General features: G+C 42.5%; 1 protein-coding gene across 1 annotated transcript; it reads right to left on the bottom strand.

The window, feature by feature from the left end:
• Window positions 1–568: 568 nt before the first annotated feature.
• Window positions 569–15,565, bottom strand: LOC119291785 (mitogen-activated protein kinase kinase 1). The gene is made up of 9 exons (XM_037570593.1): window positions 15,151–15,565; window positions 14,936–15,061; window positions 14,498–14,585; window positions 13,013–13,150; window positions 12,271–12,495; window positions 11,968–12,150; window positions 11,638–11,858; window positions 1,026–1,071; window positions 569–907 (listed from the first exon to the last, which is right to left on the bottom strand). The coding sequence occupies exons 2-9, from the start codon at window positions 15,007–15,009 to the stop codon at window positions 815–817; spliced, it is 1,068 nt and encodes a 355-aa protein (XP_037426490.1). The 5' UTR covers window positions 15,010–15,061; window positions 15,151–15,565; the 3' UTR covers window positions 569–814.
• Window positions 15,566–24,151: the final 8,586 nt, after the last annotated feature.

A 24,151-nucleotide genomic window follows, 5' to 3' on the forward strand; every position in this document is an offset into this window, starting at 1 on the left:
ATTCCCCAAATACTTAAAAAATACTTTGCTATCAAACGGGGCCTTACATCTTTCAACCAACATAGTTTGCCATGAAAAAACGTTCGATTTGCTTTGCCATGTCTAAAAAACTGACGTTCGGTACATCATGATTATACGAAGCAACCTCGAAACATAATAAGGAAAATATTCAATCAAGGACTGTCATAGTAAGAAGCAGATTTAAGCAAGGATTCTAGTTCTTGACATCACGGTACGACTAACTGCACTTGCTGTCCAAACAGTAAAACATACTGCTACTGGACTGGTGCTTTAGGGATTCCTTTGTGGCGTGGACCCTTCGTTGCTTTAGTGCAAAACAAAAAGTAAATCCAACCGCCTCATCCTAAACTTCTCAGCCAGCTTAATTCCGTTTGCTGCCTACGTAGTAACCATGGCAACAGCAGTCAGGGTATATCACTAGCAAAAACATAGGGTCATTCCCAGGGGACAACCAAGGTTGCACTCCAAGTACAAACCACATAAACCGGACCGCCACACGACGCTGCACGATGGCAGCAACATCACGGTTCCTTGCATTCTCATGCACTACAAGCAACTAGCCACAGCAGATCCATTCATTCATAACAAGACACACATCAAAAGGGCCTTGATTCATTACCATACATTAATAATCCATTCGAATCCTCTGGGAATTTTCCAACATAACATCATCACATACAGGGGTGGGGGGCTGGTCACTCATTCATCAGGTTCACAGCAATACACAATTGCCGTCAGGAGGGCGGCCCTGGAAGAAACTCGCTGCAAAGCCTCACCTCTCCGAGCGACGGCCTCACTCGGGCACATTCATGGGCTGCTCGAGGCTCTCGACGAGGATCCTCAGGTCTAGATCCTTGTCCTCGAACTTCTTGATGAAGGCATGGTTCTGCGACAACAACATCGAACGAACGACGATTCAGCACACACACTAGTCGACAGAATCAACGGTACCACAGTTAGTTGGACACGCTACAACAACTTGTAAAGTGGAAGGGAATGCTCACCAAGAGTTCTGAAGCAGACATCCGTTCGGCGGGGTCCTTCTGTATGCTGCAAAGCAAGATAGTAATATGAAATAACACTGCAATATGATATGCTCCTGCATGTATATACTACACAGACTGCACAAATCTACAAAGCAAAAGCTAGCAGGAACCATCGGTTGCCTTCAAGATGTGCAAATTTCATTATGAATAATCGCTAACTAAAATATAGACCAATAAAACATATATCCAATAAATGGAGTTGACTGTAAGTTCTAAAGTATTCAAATGGTCTGTTTTCGGCCGGGTTTCCTAATAAATTGGTCAATTCTCTTCTATATGGAAAGGCAGGGCTTTTGCCAGTTGCTCGAAAAAAAGTAGAATTTGAATGGTAGATATGAGCCAATCGCTGCAGGTCAAGCATGATGTGAGGACTGAGGAGTTTAGACAATGTCACATGGTAAATGCATGTAAGTGCATTACTGTATTAGTTAATCACATCAATGGCACACCACTCTGACCACCGTAGCTAAGACTACCAGCAGAAATCAGAGTGCGAAAAATGGTAATTGGCATACAAAACATGTAATAATATGTGCATTCAGATTGTTTTTACCATCAGTTCCTAAAGAGTTCACACATGGGATAGCAAACTAATGGATAAATATGCAGGCTGGCAAGAAACAACCATGACTGCAACAAGATATATCTGCAACTTCGAGAATTGTGAACTACAATGGAATTTGTACACTTGATCATAAATTGGAGTTGTCTTTTACATATTGTTTAGATGTGTGGGATAAGGCTTATTTCCCCACTCTGGAACCCTGCTGGCTATTTGCATCCCAACCTGGGATATTTGATCTTGGAGGGATGGTGGCCGACCTACGGTTGAACTGGAAAGTACTTTGATGGGTAGAAGAACTACCATACTCTCTTCGGGATCTTGTTCTTCCGTTGTGTCCGAACCATGTTCTTAAAATACTGTGTGTATAATGAGTTTAGACTGAATATGTGATACCTTCATGTGTTTGATGTTTTCTTTGGAGATATGTTTCCTATAATTTCTCATGCCATGTAGTTGTGTACAGCCTGCAGAATTTGGATACTAAATTACTTAAAAAAACAATAGGACTATACACACTTTTATTAATAAAATGGCCTATAGACATTTTCGTTTTGCAGATATGAGATCTCTCTAATCATGTTGTAATCACATTCTGTCATCTATAATAATGCGCAGCTCATGCCCAAAGTACCTTGTGTTCCAATTAGTTGTCACTTTGGTGGTTTTTTGCCCCACTATTTAGTACTTTTTTCCAAGTTTACTTACAGGGTTTGATTTATCCAATTTCATATTCTTTTAGCTCATAACTTTTTATCGCTACATATTTTGACACCATAAATGCACAGGCAGACACAGATAATGTTCTAGAAAAAAGGCTGGTATGGATATTATGTACCAGTTTCAGATATGGGTAATAAAGGTAATCACAAGAGATCTTTATGCACATACCCTAAATTAAGAGTAGAGGACAATAGGACACCGCCGGTCCTTATGTGGCCCCATTATCATTGACTTAAAATGGTGCCCTCATGCACCGGGTGTCTTCATTGCTTTCTCCTCTAAGGTTCTGCATATGGCGCACCACCCATTATTTATACCTCAAAGCTGAAACACTTTGTCCAACAATTCAAGCTTGTCCTTCCGAGAGCTTTTGTTTCTCTAGATTTGTAGGCACTGAAAGTAAGCCGGGAAGAGGAAGAATGAGAGAGCTCAAGAGCACTGGGAATGGGAACATGGAGGAAAGCCCTGCTTGTTTGTTTGCGCCTCTAGTGTTGGAGGTGCAAATATTAGGCATGGGTCCTTTCCTGATGCCTCCCATTCCTACCGTTGTTGTGCACTCCTTCCTCTTCCTTTTGGATTGCATAGTAGCTTTGATGGAGAAACGGTAGACATGTGTCCACATATTTAGATAACTTGAGAGTTTGAAGGCAAGCCGGGAAGTGGAAGAGAAGAGGGCATAAGAGCAGTGGGAGTGGGAACACGGAGGAAAGCCTAACTTGCTTTGTTTTCACCTCTAGTGTTGGAGGTGAGAGCTTGCTTTGGTGTTTCCCGGTGCCTCCCATTCCTACAGTTCTCAAGCACTCCTTCCTCTTCCTTTTTTGGGTTGTTTTAGCTTAGAAACAAAATATGTGTGCACATATTCCATGTGGGATCTCAAAAGCGAGCAAGGAAGAGGAAGAAAGAGAGGGCGTAAGAGCAGTGGGAATGAGAACATAGAGGAAAGCCTAACTTAATGGTTCTTCACCTCTTGTCTTGAGGTGGCAATTCAGTTTGGCATTTCCCGATGCCTCTCATTCCTATCGTTCTTAGGCGCTCCTTCCTCTTCCTTATTGTTTGCTAAATCACTTTAGGAAAAAAACATACATATGCATATGTTCAGATGATATGAGATGCCCATTGTGAGACAGGATGGGGAAGGAAAGATGGCCCAAGAGCAGTGGGCATGGGAACATGATGGAAGGCTAAAGCTCTCTCAGTTCCTCGTGCAACGCTGAAAGAGGCTATGGTTGAGTTTTCCTGATGCCTCCCATGCCTATTATTCTTTGGAGCCCCTTGCTCGTCTTTTTGTGTTGCACAACATGAAGAGGATTCATAGTAGTATAATACGATTTTATTCAAGTTCATTCACACTACATAGTTGGACTGCAAATTTCTGTGTTAAAGATTATTCTGCACACGAATCCTGATGCCAAAACATTTAATTTACCTTTCAGGTATTATATATATGAAGTATACATATCTATATCTGAAAAGGGGCCTTCTTAGAAATATAAACAAGCACACCGTGAGACTTAACAAGATGAGACACACAACTTTAACACATAGAATGGTACAAATTTTCACTAGTTCCCTATGTTGAACTCATGCTAGAGACTAAATCACATCAATGACACCACTGTAGCTAAGAGTACAAGCAGAAATCAGAGTGTGAAATATGGTAATTTGCACACAGAACATGTAACGATATGTGCATTGCAGGTTATTTTTATCATCAATTCCTAGAGTTCACACATGGGATAGCAAACTAATGGATAGATATGCAGGCTAGCAAAAAACAACCATGGCTGCAACAAGATATATCTGTAGCATCGAAGAAGTTGTAAACTCCAATGGAAATTGTACACTTGATCTTAAATGGTTGTCTTTTTATATATTGTTTAGATGTGTGGGATAAGGCTTATTTCCCCACTCTTGAACCTTGCTGGATGTTTGCATCTCAACCTCTGTTTTAATCCTTGGAGGATGGTGGCCGAGCTACAAGGTTGAACTGGGAAGTGCTTCAATGGGTGGAGGAAGTACCATACACTCTTCGGGATCGTGTTCTTCCTTTGTGTCCCAACCTTGTTCTTAAAATACTATGTGTTTATTGAGTTTAGATTGAATAGTGAATATGTGATCACTATACCTTCAAGTGTTTTCCTCTAGGGATCAGTGACGGGCTCACCTCCCGGCAACCCCAGGTGGCTGCCTGGGCTAGTCCAGAAAGTTACTCCCAAGCACTAGTGATAATCTATGGTTTGGTTAGAAGGATTACTTCTTTGGGCAGGTGGTAGCTCACACTCTCACAGTTAAGTCTTGCCCGGGCTACATTCACAGGCTGGCTCCGCCACTGCTAGGGATCGAGGGTGATGGTTACTTTGGAGATATATTTTTTTCTATATTTCTCACATGCCATGTAGTTGTGTACAGCCTGCAGAATTTGTATACTAAATACTTAAAAAACAATAGCACTATACACTTTTTTTTCTTGATAAAATAGCCTCTAGACATTTTGGTTTTGCATATATGAGATCTCTCTTATCATGTTTTAATCACATTCTGTCATCTCTAATACTGCAGCGGATGTCCTAAGTACCTTGTGTTCCAATTAGTTGTCACTTCGGTGGTTCTTTGCCCCACTGTTTTTTAATTTTTCCAAGTTTACTTACAGGGCTTAATACTTACAGGGCTTAATTTGCCCAATTTCATATTACTTTTAGCTCATAACTTCTTATTGCTAGATATTTTGACACCATAAATGCACAGGCTGATACGGATATTGTTCTAAAAAAGGCTGGTGTGGATATTATGTACCAGTTTCGGATATGGATAATGAAGGTAAGGAGAAGAGATCTTAACGTGCATGCCATAAATTAAGAGTAGAGGACAATAGGACAGGGCCAGTGATTATGTGGCCCCACTGTCATTGACTGTAGAATGGTGCCCCCATGCACCAGATGTCTTCATTGCTTTCTCCTCTAAGGTTCTGCATGGTGCACCACCCATTATTTATACCTCAAAGCTGATACACTTGGTCCAACAATTCAAGCTTGTCCTTCGAGAGCTTTTGTTTCGCTAGATTTCTAGGCACTGAAAGTAAGCCGGGAAGAGGAAGAAAGAGAGAGCTCAAGAACACTGGGAATGGGAACATGGAGGAAAGCCCTGCTTTTTCGTTTGCACCTCTAGCGTTGGAGGTGCAAAGATTTGGCATGGATCCTTTCCCAATGCCTCCCATTCCTACCGTTGTTGTGCACTCCTTCCTCTTCCTTTTGGATTGCATAGTAGCTTTGATGGAGAAACAGTAGACATGTAACTTGAGACTTTGAAGGCAAGCCGGGAAGTGGAAGAAAAGAGGGCATAAGAGCAGTGGGAGTGGGAACATGGAGGAAAGCCAACTTGCTTTGTTTTCACCTCTAGTGTTGAAGGTGAGAACTTGCTTTGGTGTTTCCCGATGCCTCCCATTCCTATTGTTCTCGAGCACTCCTTCCTCTTCCTTTTATGGCTTGCTTGGTTACTTTAGCTTAGAAACCAAATATATGTGTGCACATATTCGATGTGGGATCTGAAAAGCGAGCTAGGAAGAGGAAGAAAGAGAGGGCATAAGAGCAGTGGGAATGAGAACATAGAGGAAAGCCTAAATTGCTGGTTCTCCACCTCTTGTCTTGAGGTGGCAATTCAGTTGGGCATTTCCCGATGCCTCTCATTCCTATCGTTCTTAGGCGCTCATTCCTCTTATTGTTTGCTAAATCAGCTTAGGAAAAAAAACATGCATATGCATATGTTCAGATGATATGAGATATGAGCCAATTGCTAAATTGCTGCAGGTCAAGAATGATGTGAGGACTGAGGAGTTCTTGCCGGTTGCTCGAAAAAAGAAAGTATTTGAATGGTAGATATGAGCCAATTGCTGCAGGTCAAGAATGATGTGAGGACTGTGGAGTTTAGACAGAGTCGCATGGTAAATGCGTTTTAGTGTCTTACTGTTTTAGTTAATCACATCGATGACACACCACTCTGTCCACTGTAGTTAAGAGTACGAGCAGAAATCAGAGCGCAAAAAATGGTAATTAGCACACAAAACATGTAGCAATCTGTGCATCCAGATTATTTTTATCATCAGTTCCTAAAGAGTTCACACATGGGATAGCAAACTAATGGATAAATAAGCAGGATGGCAAGAAACAACCATGACTGCAACAAAGATATATCTGCAGCTTCGAAAATTGTGAACTCCAATGGTATTTGTACCCTTGATCATAAAACGGTGTTGTTTTTTATATGTTGTTTAGATGTGCGGGATAAGGCTTATTTCCCCACTCCGGAACCTTCTGGCTGTTTGCATCTCAACCTGGGTGATTAAATTCTTGGAGGGATGGGTGGACGAGCTACCATACTCTCTTCGGGATCTTGTTCTTCCTTTGTGTGCGAACCTTGTTCTTAAAATACTATGTGTATAATGAGTTTAGACTGAATATGTGATCACTATACCTTCATGTGTTCTCTAGGAATTGAGGGTGATGGTTTCTTTGGAGATATATTCCTATATTTCTCTCATGTCATGTAGTTGTGTACAGCCTGCAGAATTTGGATACTAAATTACTTAAGACTATACACATTTTTTCTTGATAAAATTGCCTATAGACATTTTGGTTTCGCAGATATGAGATCCCTCTCATCATGTTGTAATCACATTCTGTTATCTGAAATAATGCAGCTCATGTCCAAAGTACCATGTGTACCAATTAACTGTCACTTTGGTGGTTCTTTGCCCACAGTTTTGTAATTTTTCGAAGTTTACTTAGAGGGTTTAATTTATCCAAATTCATATTATTTTTAGGTCATAACTTCTTACTGCTACATGTTTTGACACTAAATGCACAGACTGATACAGATATTGTTCTAAAAAAAGGCTGGTACGGATATTATGTACCAGTTTCGGATATGGTTAATAAAGGTAAGCAGAAGAGATCTTTACGCACATGTCATAAATTAAGAGTAGAGGACAATAGGACAGGGCCAGTGATTATGTGGCCCCATTATCATTGACTGTAGAATGGTGCCCCCATGCACCGGGTGTCTTCATTGCTTTCTCCTCTAAGGTTCTGCATATGGTGCACCACCCATTATTTATACCTCAAAGCTGAAACACTTGGTCCAACAATTCAAACTTGTCCTTCGAGACCTTTGTTTCGCTAAATTTCTAGGCACTGAATGTAAGCCAGGAAGAGGAAGAAAGAGAGAGCTCAAGAGCACTGGGAATGGGAACATGGAGGAAAGCCCTGCTTTTCTGTTTGCACCTCTAGTGTTGGAGGTGCAAACATTTCATATTTGGCATGGATCCTTTCCCAATGCCTCCCATTCCTACCGTTGTTGTGCACTCCTTCCTCTACCTTTTGGATTGCACAGTAGTTTTGATGGAGAAACGATAGACATGTGTCCACATATTTAGATAACTTGAGAGCTTGAAGGCAAGCCGGGAAGTGGAAGAAAAGAGGGCATAAGAGCAGTGGGAATGGGAACATGGAGGAAAGCCTAAGTTGCTTTGTTTTCACCTCTAGTGTTGGAGGTGAGAACTTGCTTTGGTGTTTCCCGATGCCTCCCATTCCTATTGTTCTAAAGCACTCCTTCCTCTTCCTTTTTTGGCTTGCTTGGTTCCTTTAGCTTAGAAACCAAATACATGTGTGCACATATTCGATGTGGGATCTCAAAAGCGAGCTAGGAAGAGGAAGAAAGAGAGGGCGTAAGAGCAGTGGGAATGAGAACATAGAGGAAAGCCTAAAATTGATGATTCTTCACCTCTTGTCTTGAGGTGGCAATTCAGTTTGGCATTTTCCGATGCCTCTCATTCCTATCGTTGTTAGGCGCTCCTTCCTCTTCCTTTTTGTTTGCTAAATTGCTTTAGAAAAAAAGACATACATATGCATATATTCAGATGATATGAGATGCCCATAGTAAGACAGGAAGAGGAAGGAAAGAGGGCCCAAGAGCAGTGGGCATGGGAACAATAGGTGGTGTGTCATTGATGTGATTTAGTCCTTATGTGCATTGCAGATTATTTTTACCATCAGAGTGAAATATGGCAATTTGCACACAGAACATGTAAAGATATGTGCATTGCAGATTATTTTTACCATCAATTCCTAGAGTTCACACATGGGATAGCAAACTAATGGATAGATATGCAGGCTAGCAAGAAACAGCAATGACTGCAACAAGATATATCTGCAGCGTCGAAAAAATTGTAAACTCCAATGGAATTGTGCACTTGATCATAATTCATAAATGGTTGTCTTTTTATACATTGTTTAGATGTGCGGGATTAGGCTTATTTCCCCACTCTTGAACCTTGCTGGCTGTTTGCATCTCAACCTAGCTGTTTTAATCCTTGGGGAATGGTGGCTGAGCTACAAGGTTGAACTGGGAAGTACTTTGATGGATGGAAGAAGTACCATACTCTCTTCGGGATCTTATTCTTCCTTTGTGTCCCAACCTTGTTCTTAAAATACTGTGTATAGTGAGTTTAGACGGAATATGTGACCTTATTCTTCAAGGTTTTTCCTCCTAGGGATCAGTGACGGGGCCACCTCCCGGCAACCCCGGGCGGCTGCCTGGGCTAGTCCAGAAAATTACTCCTAAGCACTAGTGATAATCTATGGTTAGAAGGATTATTTCTTTCGGCAGGTGCCAGCTCACACTATCACAGTTAAGTATTGCCCGAGCTGCATTCACAGGCTGGCTCCGCCACTGCTAGGGATCGAGGGTGATGGTTTCTTTGGAGATATGTTTTTTCCTATATTTTTCACATGCCATGTAGTTGTGTACAGCCTGCAGAATTTGGATACTAAACACTTCAAGAGCAATACGACTATACACATTTTTTCTTGATAAAATAGCCTATAGATATTTTGGTTTTGCAGATATGAGATCTCTCTTATCATGTTTTGATCACATTATGTCATCTCTAATACTGCAGCGGTCCGAAGTACATTATGTTCCAATCTTTGCCCCACTGTTGTGTAATTTTTCCAAGTTTACTTACAGGGTTTAATTTGTCCAATTTCATATTACTTTTAGCTCTAACTCCTTATTGCTACATATTTTGACACCATAAATGCACAGGCTGATACGGATATTGTTCTAAAAAAGGCTGGTATGGATATTATGTACCAGTTTCTGATATGGGTAATAAAGGTAAGGAGAAGAGATCTTTACACATGTGCCCTAAATTAAGAGTAGAGGACAATAGGACAGGGCCGGAAATTATGTGGCCCCATTATCATTGACTGTAGAATGGTGCCCACATGCATCAGGTGTCTTCATTAGTTTCTCCTCTAAGGTTCTGCATATGTTGCACCACCCATTACTTATACCTCAAAGCTGAATCGCTTTGTCCAACAATTCAAGCTTGTTCTTTGAGAGTTTTTGTTTCATTAGATTTGTAGGCACTGAAAGTAAGCCGGGAAGAGGAAGAAAGAGAGAACTCAAGAGCATTGGGAATGGGAACATGGAGGAAAGCCCTGCATGTTTGTTTGCACCTCAAGTGTTGGAGGTGCAAATATTTGGCATGGATCCTTTCCTGATGCCTCCCATTCCTACCATTCTTGCGCACTCCTTCCTCTTCCTTTTCGCTTACGTGATAGCTCTGATGGAGAAACCATAGACATGTGCCCACATGTTTAGATAACATGAGACCTCAAAGGCGAGCCCGGAAGAGGAAGAATAGAGGGCCTTAGAGTAGTGGGAATGGGAACATGGAGGAAAGCCTAACCTGCTCGGTTTTCACCTCTAGTGTTGGAGGTGAGAATTTAGTTTGGTGTTTCCCAATGCCTCCCATTCCCATTGTTCTAAAGCACTCCTTCCTCTTCCTTTTTTGGCTTGCTTGGTTGCTTTAGCTTACAAACCAACTATATTTTTGCACATATTCGATGTGAAATCTCAAAAACGAGCTAGGAAGAGGAAGAAACAGAGGGCCTAAGAGCAATGGGTATGAGAACATAGAGGAAAGCCTAAGTTATCGGTTCTTCACATCTTGTGTTGAGGTGGAAATGCCATTTGGTATTTCCCAGTGCCTCTCATTCCTATCGTTCTTAAGCGCTCCTTCCTCTTCCTTTTTGTTTGCCAAATCTTTAGAAAAACTGAACATTTATGTGGATATATTCAGCTGGTATAAGATGTCCATTGTGAGACATGAAGAGGAAGAAGACCTAAGAGCAGTGGGCATGGGAACGTGATGGAAGGCTAAAGCCCTCGTTCCTCATCGGAGTCTTTGGTTTGAGTTTTTGTGATGCCTCATATGCCTATTGTTCTTTGGTACTCCTTCCTCTTCCTTTTGGGTCACACAACATGATTTGGTCAGGTTCATACACCCTGCATAGTAGGAGGGTTATTTTCCGTGTTTCTTTGGCATGCCTTAATCCATCAGTAAGATAAGATGCCAGATTGTTAACTGGTTTATACTATAACCTCACAGTCATGGTTTTGTCAATCAACACAACAATTAGATCAGATATTAACATAGCTAACTTAAATCAATAAGTATGTTTTGACATTAAACTGAAAATCAGGGTTGTTACATGATTGATAACTCAAACTCCAGATTAGCTAAACTGCTTGAAGTTTCAAAGGCCAATAAGCTACTTAAACAGGGTTTGATAAACAGATAGTTACATGGCAAGTTGCCCTGAGTAGCTGTTGTCTGGAGACGCAAGTCGATCCTTTTGGGATGGCTGCAATTTCTTGGGCTGTACTGAAATGTAATTTTTATAATAAGAACATTGATTCGGCCGTTTGCTGTCACCATTATAAACTCTGGACATCTAAAGATTTCACTAATTCTAATCTGAAGAACACCGCGCAGTTTAAACATTTATTCTCCAGAATTAATGAAGTCCAAATTATCACACTAAAACAATTCTATTAAGACCACACTTGTTCAAAGGGGAAAGTATACTTGAATAGACAAAAACACATTTTCTCAAAGGGGGAAATAATACTTGAGTGGACAAAGTCCATGAGCTGTGGACGAGAAAGCAGATAACTATTAAAACAAGTTAACTTTACAAACAATTTAAAATATTTACGTGAAAGACACGCAAAAGAAAATCAGAACTTTAGAAAACAGGGCAAGAAGTTCATTCAAACATACTCCCTCCGTTCCAAAATAGATGACCCAACTTTATACTAAGGTCAGTACAAAGTTAGGTCATCTATTTTGGAACGGAGGGAGTACTAAGCAAGAAGACAAAACAGAAATGCAGTGACTGAGCTAATTTCATATGTAGTTCCTCGGAATAATGTTTAGCGTACCAGGAAGAGATAAATGAGCAGAATTCTGGAGAGAACTGATCTGCTGGTGCAGAAGGTGGTGGCTGGTCAACAATTGCTTCTAATAGTTCATAGAAGCTTAGCCAACCTTCTCCTTCCGGAGGAGTATAGGGGAAGCGGCCAATGGCGCATTCAAGTATTACCAAGCCCAAACTCCATATATCACTCTTGTAGTCATAGGAGCTGCCACTAATCCGCTCAGGCTGCACAAAAAGGAAAGGGAGAAAACTATTACAGCAAATTTTGAGCACCCCAGATAACCATTATGAGCATAAGCCGCAGTCAGAAGACAAAGCAGATCTTTTTACATACCGCCATATAGTTGTAGGTTCCAACAAATGTATCACGCTGACCGATTGAACTTGCTAGCACTGCACTCACCCCAAAATCAGTAATCTTTACTTCACCTTTATGGTTAACTAACAAGTTAGATGGCTTTATGTCCCTGTGAATCACATGTCTTTCATGATGAAGATATAACAGACCCTCCAAAACCTGATTTGTTAAGACATTATTAATGTTAGATGTGCCAGACTCTAGCTACAACTTCCATCGGATGTGACAAAATTTGAATATTCCGGATGCAGTCAAACCATAGGCCAAACGGATACATACCTGCTTGCAAAGTACTGCAAGGTATGGCTCCAGAATGGTTTTAACTTGTTTAATTATGTCTGCAAGAGATCCACGATCCATATATTCCAGAACAAGATATATTACACCATTGTGGTAAAAAGATTGATGGCAAAGGACGATATGGGGGCTCTGTGTTGCTTGATTTATTTTGAGCTCCTGTACTATTTGTTTGCGTACTGACTCCTGAATGTTCATTTGAATTCCCTGTGAAGAAATTGAAAATAATCAATTGACTGATAGATCATATGGACAACGAAATGCCACAGCAGTACAAAGACCAGGAATAATGCTTGAAAATGTTTAATCGGCTGTATATCGTTACCTGATGTATTCTCATACATTAGTGTCAGTTTCCGTTAAAATTGGTGTTCTGTGGAGATTTTGCAGGCAAAGATCAGCCAGTACTAGATGTTTTTGCTACAACTCATTTTAATGGTGTGCATAAATGTGGATCTAATTGAATATATTGCCATGCCATCACAAAGTGACAAAACAAAACAAATAAGTCTTCAGATGTAGAATAATCAGATTGTCATAACAATGCATAGAATGCAAATCTGTTCAAACAGATAAACATATTAACTTCCATGTTAACAAACATGAAAATATATAAACAGGTACGATAAAAAAACAAGCAGTCTACCCCAATGCTCTAACATCAACAAAAAAATCCATCATAGGCATTTGTGCGGCCCACTAGGTGAATTTAGTGTACTGTTACCTTCAAGGCATAAAATGTGCCCACCCACTTGTGCCGCACTAGTTGGACGACGCCACCACTTCCCTTACCAATGACCTGAATCATTTCGAGGTCATCCATTGATAACTGCACATCTTCCACCTTCATTTTTGTTGATTGCTGAGGAAAAGAAACAAATCAAGATGCAAACAGAATTCGGAAACAACTTGATCATTATCCAAATACTAATAAACACAAACTGAAGAACAATATATTCTTGTTGTGGTTTCTGTTGGTGGCATCTAATAACCAATAGCGAGCAGCAGAGTACATAATTTCAATCCTAGGCATTAAAAACTAACATCTACTCAAGATAATCACGAAACATAATGGAAATTTTTGCAAATATGTTATGATTATGGATGAAATGGCTACCAAGTTTAAACTGAAAGGGTTCCTCTGGCCCCCGCGGTCCATAAATTAGCAACTTTGGTCGATGGAAGTACAACATGCCCCATCTTCACTTCCATCTACCCTATCGTGGCCCAGGCCTTCCTCAAGGTTGCTCCGCTCTCTCAGCGTGCCTCAGCTGGGCAGATCCAAACTCCATATCTCCATAGCAGTTCACCTGGTCTCCTACCTACTCCCCAACTAGTTTAAGGCTTTGGCCAGTTCCATATTCATCTCCTAGCGAAGAAACACTAACCATAGGAAGATACCTACCATTGTGACATCATGGCTTAATAGGAATGATAGACTACTCATTTCAACAAGGTGCGCCTTCTTTTTCAGAAGCTCATCTCCAAAGAACCTCCAGGTTGCTTCGCATGGGGTAATTTGAGGATGGGTGACTGACCGAGAAGTCCTTCTGAGGTGCGCACGAGTGAGGACAAAGTGCACAGGAAAGACTAGTGTTGGTCTATGGGGCTAGTCTAGATCCCGTCAGGCATAACGGCCAGGAACCGATGGTTGTGGCCGGGGTGTTACAACCATGAGGGGGAAGAGGCCGCTCAAGGAACTCCAGCTCATTCTGCCAGCGTAGGAGACGCCTCTCAATAAACTCATGTAGGTTTCCTTGATTCCTTGGCCTAAACTGCCTATTTTATATAATATGTTTTCCTTTTCCTTCTCCTTTTTCCTGTTGAAGCTATTGAAGGCTTGATCTTTTACTGCGCTACTTTTTTGTGTCTAGAAATGTTTTTGAGACACTTCTTGTTTCTTCAGAACACAAAGTAATGTGCAAATTAAATGGTTGTCTTTGACAGGGATGAATATGCAAGTTCCTGGTTCGGTAATTTAGTGTTTGTGTTGTATTGCACTTCATGTGGCGACATGTACGCTTTTTTTATAGTGGCGTATATACGGTTCAATCTGAGTGCACTGACTCTGACGCATGCAACAGTGCAACACGCATGCGCGCCCACGCATCAAACATGAACGATCGAAGTACAATACGACACAAACACAATTGGACAAATTGAGAGACAACAAAAGTAGTCATTAAAAAGTATTGAACCGAGAACTCACATGTTCATCTCCATTTTCCTCGGAGATAAGCTGCAAACCTCTTTGATTAAGCCGCAGTTCACCATCCTTGAATGTACCGCTCGCAGTCCTGAAATACCACATGCAGCTCAGCAACTCAACACATATTAAGTTCAAACTAATCATTGGACTTAAATACTTTCGTTGACATACAGATTGCTGAGTCAGCTCAGCAGGTCAGGCCGTACCAATTTCAAATCAAGCACTACACTTAATGCCTTCAAAGTAAATCTATGCTTTAGCAACCCAGTACCGGCTACCCAGCCCCATCAGAATCCACAAATAAACCACAAAAATCTACCCAGGCACCCAAAAAATCTCTCATTTATTAGACATAAAGCCCAAACCTGTGATAGCTTTAGTAGGGGGAAAAGAGAGGGAAAAACATGAAATTTAGGCCAAGGAATGGGGGAGACATACAGGAACTTATCGACGGGCGTCTCCTGCGCAGGCACGGAGAGGGTGAGCTCCTTGAGCGGCTTCTTCCCCCTCATGGTGTCCTCCTCCCTCTGGCTAGGGTTTCTGGGGCGGGAGATGGACGCGGAGCTGGACAAAGCCGGAAGCAGGTTAGATGGAGATCGGACGAGTCGGCATAAAAATACGGACTTTGGACCAGGCCGGATACGGACGCTCACCGGAGGCACGACGGACGGAGAGGAGCGGCCGGGGCGCCGTCGGTGTGAGGGAAGGCCGGGGGAGGAATTTAGGGAGAAAAATAGCAGCGGCGGAGCTGGTCAAAATGGTGGCACGTGGTGCGACTTGGGTTGACTGGGAGGGGACGGCTAGCAGCCGTGCTCCAGGTTGGTCGCTGGATCGATCCGCGCGGCGGTCGGTCGCTGTCGCCGGCCACTGGATGGATCAAGCTCGGAGGAAAGTTCCCGGCGGCGGCGGGCGGGGAGCGCGCGGATCTGGAGGTGGGAGGTGAGGGGAGGAGATGCGGTCCGGCGGCGAGGGGTCGGCCGGGGACGTGGCGGCTAGCGGACGGAGGGGAGGGGAGGGAGGAGGGGCTGCCCTGGTCAGTAGACTCAGTACAGAGTCAGACAGTGGTCGCGCTCAGTGAAGCCGACTGGGGCACTGGGCTATTATGATGGACTCAGCTGTGTGTGGCCTGGCCCAGCGTAGCTTTCAAAGCCCTAAATGCGAGTCAAGCTTTTCTGGGCCACGATCTATATATATAGAGAGACCCAATGCACATTCCTCCTCTGAAAACAGAAGAAGAATTCTCTTCTATACTACTCTCTCCGTTCTATAATGTAAGACGTTTTTTGATACTAATGTATAATGTATAATGTATAATGTATAATGTATAATGTATAATGTATAATGTATAATGTACTGTACAAACAATCGAACTTGCGAACGTACTCTGCCAGAAAATCGTCCGCGAAGTACGTTTCCCTCAAAGCGTAATCGGCTGATGCCCCAAGTCCGCGACTCCTCTACAATCACGCAAGCGAGACACGCAAAAAGGAATCATCGGCAGGGCAGGCGCGCCTGTCCGCGCTCCGCCACCGCCACGACGCCCTCGCATCTGCGCAATCAGAAACCACCTATGCTCACGCATCTCCCACCTCGACCCCCGTCCACCGCCCAACCGCCGGCCGCCGGGACCTGGCTCATACGCCCGCCACCCACCGCGTCCCAGGGCGGTGTCCCTCGGTGGCTCCCCCGCCCCCGTGCCTCCTGCAGCGCCCTAGCGCGCCCTCCATCAGCGGCGCCCCCGGCCAGCACGACCTCCCTCGGCGGCGTCCAGCCCGCGATCCACCGTTGAGCCAGGTAGCACTTCTTTTTCTACTTTTGTTACCAAGTCACAAAACAATTCTTCAGACCAATCTGGTCAGGGACATTGGAAAACTCAAAGATGGAAAGATGTTCGTGAAGTTTGTTCTGTGCTTCGGGTTTTAGCATTACCTGGTTTGAACAGTGGACTTACATCTTTGGAACAACTTGGAAATGTCACCCGGATTGATTCTTCTCTTAAAAGTCTGGAATCATTTGCTTCCAGCTCTCTTACTGGGTAATAGAAAAAAATTCTTGCCACATTTGTGTGTTTACCTTGGTTCTTAAAGTTCATCCAGAAACACCTTAACAAATGAACACAGACTGACTGGTACTAATTATTTGCAGATTTCTTATGCTTAATGTTGGCACTGCCCTAACTACTTGGAGAATATTCAGTTGGACAGATAGTGAAGCAATGACTAAAGTAATACCTAGGGGTGGGCACATTCACACCGAAAACCGAAAACCGAAACCAAACCGAACCGATTTAACCGATTTTTCTAAAAAATCGGTTTTCGGTGTTTTGGTTTGGTTGGAAAAGTAGCCACTGTTCGGTGTTTGGTTTTGCATCGGTTTCCAATCTATAGAAACCGTACAAACCGAACTAGCCGAACTATACGTGATCCCCTTTATTCTTGGAACGCCAAAGACGCCAGCCCACTAGTTAATTTAGGTAATTATTATACTACACTCCCTACTACGCGAATCATCCCACAAAAAAAGTAGGTAATTTGCGTTGCCTCCAGCGAGTACTTATAGAATCTCCTTCGTGCATGGATCCTAGAAGTAAACATACGGCTTCCATGTGTGCTTAATATATTAATTTCTTTCTATTACATATGGCATATGAGACGCATACATAATCGGTTTTATGGTTAACCGAACAAACCGAACCGACAAATTTCGGTTAAAAAGGTTCGGTTTATATTTTTACTTTGATTCTTTCGGTTTTTATTTTACAGAAACCGAAATTTAGAAAACCCGAATAAACCGAAACGAACTAACCATATAAACCGAATGCCCACCCCTAGTAATACCCTTTTGTGGTCCATTGATTCACCTTGCTGTTGCAACAAACGGGGCTGAGCTGAGACAGTTTGTTAGAAAGGATCTATTTTCTTCTATAACATAGGGCTTATCTGTTGAGTTGAATGCCGTTGTTAGTGCAGAGCTTCTTGGACTTTGTCGCGAAATATATCTTAATCTATCAGACAAAGATCCTGCACCCAATCAGGTATTTCTTTTCTGAGATCATGACAAAGTATATCTGTATTTGCAAATTCTGTACTTTGTGGTTATATCAACACACTAAATATTGTGCCAAAAAAACATTGTGAATCTGATGTCCCAGACTGTTGTCAGTACCACTCAAACTCACTGCATTGATCCTTTTTCCTTTTTCACTTTGGCTTTGGTGGCTTTGGTCATGCACAGTTCAGAAAGTAAAACAGGAACACAAGGTCATCAGTGAACTATTTTTACACAGTAAGATATGCATATTATTTGCAGTGAAAAAATGTTGAACTATTTAGATCCTGGACAATGAGTTTGGCTTCATCACCAAATGTGACCAAAAAGTTTTAGGCTGACAAGTATCACTAGAACTGGTAAATATCACCAAAGGCTTACTTCAGCAGCACGTGACATGTTCCGCTCAACAGCTACTATCTCAGTTGTCTTCCTCAACTCTGTTATCCCTCCGACACGGCCGATGTCTCTACCATGCTGAGCCACTCCACCACGACATTCATCGCCTCTCACCTCCAACAGTAACCTCCCTATGTTGCAGCTATGGCTTCTGCTCCTCAATTTTGCTTCTTCATGCGTTCTTATGTAACGGAAATTATGAACATTTTTTCCTCATTACGAACACTTTTTTCCTCATTATGAACACTTGTGAATTTGGCATGAATGAGTGATTCGATGCAGCAAAAGCAAACCCCAATTAGCCTTATATGGAAAGTAGATGGATTTGAAAAATTAATGCTAAGGAATGATTTGGCCTTTGCATGTCTGAATCAGCGAACTTACTGGTCAAACTGGAATCAAACAGTGCTTAGTACCAAATTAAGCCAGTCGTGAAAGTTATGTCGTTCGTTGTAAGCCAACAGGTGCAGTTTTGTTTGAATCGAATTTATGATTTGCGAGATACAACCACAATACTAAAGCTGACCTCGAGTTTCGAATTAGAGCAAATAACTATTTAGCCCCTTTTCAGCAATTTGGAGATAGAGTTGCAGTATGCTTGTAATATGGAAGTTGTAAAAAAAATTGAAAGAGAGCTATGGCATCCTTTGCTATGATAGATGGCTTGTTGTATTTAAATATGCTATAGAGGATTACACGAAAAATATTTTGCTTAATTTCTCTATTTTGCTTGTGTTCTTCTGTTATTTTGGTCTTCGGATCACGTTTTTGTAAGTTGAGTCACCTTCTTTGCCGTCTACAAAAATAAAATGCATGTTTGAAAAGAGACCCATAAATTGTTTTATGTAAGGAACATCAACAAAAACCTTATTTTTGTAATTTATTCTCCACAAGTTTGTTCTGAATCATTTGTACATAACTGAACTCTGCATGCATTAAGATTGTACCATAACTGAATTAGTTATGGCACAAGTAATTAATAAGCATAGAGTTCAGTTATGTACAATATGGAAGTTGTAAAAAAATTTGTAAGAGAGCTATGGTATCCTTTGCTATGATAGATGTCTTGCTTTATTTAAATGTGCTATAGAGGATTACACGGAAAATACTTTGCTTAATTTCTCTATTTTGCTTGTGTTCTTACTGTTATTTTGGTTTTCGGATCATGATTTGTAAGTTGAGTCGCCTTCTTTGCCATCTACTAATACGAAATGCATGTTTGAAAAGAGACCCATAGATTTTTTTTATGTAAGAAACATCAACCAAAACCTTAATACATGCAGGGGAGCCATCTTCATTGGTTGCAAGTAGATATAAGAAGACAATGTTAAATTTATGGGCAAACTCAATCCGTCTTGACAAGGTGCCAAGGTCGTTGAGCTGACCGATCAACTCTCAAATCAGTGGGATGACCAGCTGGTGAGGCAAACTTTTATCCCGGAAGACACTCATGTGATCCTTCGCATCCCAATCTGCGAACACTATGAGGATTTGATAGATGGCAACCTGACAGCAAGGGCATGTTTTTGGTGACGTTATCCTAAAGAGTTCACCTCGATCTGCTACAGAACCAGAAGACCAAGCCACCGGGAGAGTGCTCATCGTGTAACATGGGGCAAGACAATTTATGTCGTGATCTCTGGAAAGTGTACTGCCTGCCAAAGATCCATCATTTTTTGTGGCGTTTTGCACACAATATTCACCACCTTCCGAGAGATGTTGAAAGGATTGGGGTGGTGCTTAACACAGATTGTGTGCTATGTCATAGGCTTCCTGAGGATGGTGCACACTTGTTTCTATGCTATAAGGAAGTCGGGAAAATGTGGAGAGCTTGCAACTTGGAACATGTCTGTAGCCAACTGTTGGACTGCCAAACCCCGAAGGAGGTTCTTCTAGCCCTGTTGAAAATGTCAAATGAAGTGAAGACGTGAGCTATTGCTCTTCTATCGGCCTGGTGGAGTGAGAGAAAGAAAGTGAATCACAACCAAAAGCACATGTCTGAGATGGAATTTTAATTTAACATCGCTAGGTGTGCTCAATGGAAAGAGTTCCTCGAGGCTAAACCTCCTGGTGTGCAGAAACATGTTTCTTCCTGGTTGAAACCCCCCACTGATTTTATCAAACTAAACGTGGATGCAGCGTTCCGAGATGAATCAAAGGAGGGTGGGTGGGGCCTGATTGCTAGGGATGCTGACGGAGATTGTGCTACTGTCGGACGTCTAACAGCTCAGTCCAGCGCTTTGCAAGCTGAGGCTACAACCCTTCTGCAGGCAATCCAATTTGATGAAATACAAGGTGTGGGGCGTGCGATTTTTGAAACCGATTCCATGGGTCTGCAACAGTAAGTTACCTCTACATCACCAGACCGGTCTCCGTTGTGGGTGCTCTTCCGTCAAGCCGAATATCTACTCCAGTTAGGTTTCACAGAGGCCAAAGTCATGTACTGTCCGAGAGCTTGTAATAAACCAACACATGTGTTGGCGAACCTTGGTAGCCGGAGTGCATTGGGAGCCAGGTCTTCTGGCCTCCAGACCTCCCGCTGGATGTAACCTGGGTTGTGACCGCCAATTGTGTTTGTCCATCGTAAGTTTGGAATGCAAGGTGTTCCAGTTAAAAAAAGAAGATACTACCATACTTGTGGAGAGGAGAAATTGATCAACTATTTAATAGTCATTCGTAGGATTGAGCAAGTGTTGCATAAATTCAATTTTTTGATTGCATGTGCTCAGGACTAACCTGCTCACCATGTGTAAATTCATCTTGAAAATCAGCTTGTTCAAAAAGCTTGGTGATCTTGGCCAGACAAATTCTTCACTTGGTTGTTGGATCACAATGGTGACTCACTTTCAAAAATGCAATTTGAGTGACATGCTATTTTGTATCTATTTCATTTCTATTTTTCTGCAAAAGTTATTTTAAATTTGTAACATGTAAACTAACTTCATCAACATTTTAGACGTGCATTGCACGTGCAAGCTTATACTAGTAATAAAAATGAACCAACCTGTGGTTGAGATGGTTAGGTGGACAGTGATATTTTCAATCTACCAGGATTCAAATCGTCGACGACGAGGCGCCTACGATGGCTTCGTAAATCTCTAGATGATATGCCGGCTTAGTCTCTCGGAGGTGCTCATAGGGGTAGAGTGTGCATGTGTGCGTTTATAGGAGTGAGTGTATGCGCGTGTATATGAGCGTTTGTGTATGTACTGATGCTAAAAAAAGAATTCTCTTAATAAAAAAGCAAGCAAGAAGAAGTGCACTTTTGAGGGTGCAGAAGCTGCAGCAACACGTTGTCAGATCAAAAGATAAATTACGTCATCGTCAGTAGACTCGATCTCACGTGCGTATGCACGCACTGCTAGTAGAGAGAATTCCTTATTTGGCCATTTCTTAAAATTTGGTTCCCTATTTGGCCCAAAATAAAATTTTCTACCCTATTTGACACCTAAAATAATTTTTATTCCTTATATGGCACTTCCGTCAATTTTAGTCACTAACGGTGTTAAGTGTGAGGTGAAAAGACCATGTTGCCCCTAGTGCAATGTGTAACTATCCTGGATGTAATAAAAAGCAAACAGTTCACTCATGTTTTATGGATGTTCAACGGATGTTGTGCATGTATAGGTATGGTCCAATATTTTGTTCCTTAGGTTGCCATACAAAACATCCATGATCGATACATACCATATTTTGGTTAGTTCATCACGTTCCAAAGTATATTATTACACCTAGTCACAACTCACAACGGAGGACAACGGGAACTCCCGCAATCACCTGCGCGTAGCCGGAAACCACGCGCGGCGGCGTCATGCCCTCACAACTACCGCTGACTCCTCTCTGACGGTGCACAACGACGCCTGTAGCCTGAGCCTCCTCTGTTGGAATTAAGCACGATAGAGAGTCTGTCCGGCCTGGACTGGAACAATCATTCGAGTCGTGTTATGGGAGGTTAGCTTTGTAGGCTATCGTGTACCCCTGTAATATTTTTGCACCCAGATCATCATCATCAATCCGAAGAAAGAAACGACAGGCATGTGGCTATGGCCAACGAATCTCGCTTGTTGTGTGCCTCGTGTTCTCAGGTGTGTGTTAGCCGGCGGCTTCGTACGTAGCTAGTACTTGTGTATGTGCAGATCGTGTATACGTGCATGTAATAGGTTCACGTGGAACCAATCCACCTGGTTGTCTGCGTGCTTGGTGTGCATGTGCACCTCAACTCCGGCGGCCTGCAGATGACGACGCCCACGGCCGCTCGACGAAACCGAGTTACATACCTGCAGATGACGACGCCCAGGGCCGCTCCATCGCTCCATCCAGGGCCTCACTCATGAGCTCGGGCATAGCTGTGCTATGTCCGACTACCGAAGGCGCATCTTTAATTGCGGCTGTCACGAATTGCAGGCAATGACTGCGCCGTCCGCAACTCATGGCACCACTGTGGTATGGGTAGACGTGCCAGCAGTGTCATGTCTACGTGAACGCCCAAGGCCGAGCGCGCCTCAGCGCCGTGGGTCATCCACTCTGCAGCCACACTCGCACATGATGTACTAACCAGAATATTGGAGCATGTATATACATGCACGGTATTCGTTGACATCCCTAAAACATGAATGAGTTGATTGCCTTTTTACTAAATCCAGAGTAGTTACACAATACATTAGGGGCAAAACAGTCTTTTCGCCTCACACTTAACACCGTTAGTGTTGAAAATGGACGGAAGTGTCATTTAAGAAACAAAAATTACTTTAGATGTCAAATAGAGAAGAAAATTTATTTTGGGCCAAATAAAAAACCAAACTTTAAGAAAGGACCGAATAAAGAATTCTCTCCTGCTAGTACGTGGTGTCCCTACGCATACTGGTGATTTTGTCTCAGTCCGACCTACTCTGGCCTCCGGGAAATGTCGTTGCAGTTGCAGGAATTAATTGACCTCCAAGAAATGGACCACTTGATTAGTTTTGGAGGTGACAACCTCTCCTCCAACAAGTTGTTTACGTAATGTTGGATCAAGCTCCCCGACCGTTGATCATTAACTCATCGGTACGAAAAGTCATACCGGATCTATATCATGCTTCCCTTCCATTCGTACGCGCTTCCAATCATGGAAGTACAATAAACATTAGTGGTGATAAAAATTACAACCAGGTCCATTGACCATCTAGCACGACTACAACCACTGGAGCAAACCGAAAGCGCACCGCCGTCATCGTTTCTCCTTCGTTGGAGCTGGGCAAACCTTGTTGTAGTAGACAGTCGAAAAGTCATCGTGCTAGGCCCCATAGGATCAGCGCACGAGACCAGCAACCATGCTTCCTACTCCGGTGGAGTACGTCAACAACACATCGTGCCGGGAGACCATTCACGCTTATCCCTTTTTGAAAGCTTCTGATGCAGAATTTTTTTTTGACTTAGTGGTACTCCCTCTGTCCGTGAAACAGTGTACTTCCAACTTTGTTGGAGTGTCAAACTATCTTAAAGTTTGACCGAGTTTGTGCAGAAATATATCAATGCTTGTGAAATCAAATAGGTATATGATGGAAATATATTTATCATGAATCTAATGCTACTAATTTGATGGCACAAATGTTGGTCTATTATTGTATAAATACGGTCAAGCATAAAAAAGTTTGACTTTCCAACAAAGTTGGAAGTACAATTTTTTAAGGACGAAGGGAGTAGATGTTAATTTTATATCTTGTAGTTGTTCGCTCGTGGTTGGTTTTCATAAGAATGATTGGATACTTCACCATGATGTAGTGGATGGGGTTTAACCTCCTTCCAAAAGAAAAGGTCGCTTCAGGCTGGATCTAGTGAATTCGCTCGCAATGGTGTGGTCGGAGGGTTGGCAGGTTCCGCACTCATGTGTTTGCGGGACTCATTGTAGGCGCAACTGTTGGGGAACGCGGTAATTTCAAGAAATTTCCTACGATCACGCAAGATCTATCTAGGTGATGCATAGCAACGAGAGGGGAGAGTGTGTCCACGTACCCTCGTAGACCGAAAGCGGAAGCGTTTCAATAACGCGGTTGATGTAGTCGAACTTCTTCGCGATCCAACCGATCAAGTACCGAACGTACGACACCTCCGCGTTCAGCACATGTTTAGTTCGATGACGTCCCTCGTGCTCTTGATCCAGTTGAGGACGAGGGTGAGTTCCGTCAGCACGACGGCGTGGAGACGGTGATGATGATGCTACCGGCGCAG

The sequence above is a fragment of the Triticum dicoccoides genome, chromosome 4B (assembly GCF_002162155.2).
Source record: "Triticum dicoccoides isolate Atlit2015 ecotype Zavitan chromosome 4B, WEW_v2.0, whole genome shotgun sequence".
NCBI classification, from domain to species: domain Eukaryota; kingdom Viridiplantae; phylum Streptophyta; class Magnoliopsida; order Poales; family Poaceae; genus Triticum; species Triticum dicoccoides.

What these genes read in the sequence shown, in the direction of transcription:
- LOC119291785 (XM_037570593.1), bottom strand. Translation starts at nt 15,009, where the DNA reads ATGAGGGGGAAGAAGCCGCTCAAGGAGCTCACCCTCTCCGTGCCTGCG. An exon ending in TTGCAGTACTTTGCAAGCAG is followed by an intron (nt 12,151 to 12,270) that starts GTATGTATCCGT and finishes TTAACAAATCAG; the next exon opens with GTTTTGGAGGGTCTGTTATA. An exon ending in TGCTCATTTATCTCTTCCTG is followed by an intron (nt 1,072 to 11,637) that starts GTACGCTAAACA and finishes CTTGCTTTGCAG; the next exon opens with CATACAGAAGGACCCCGCCG.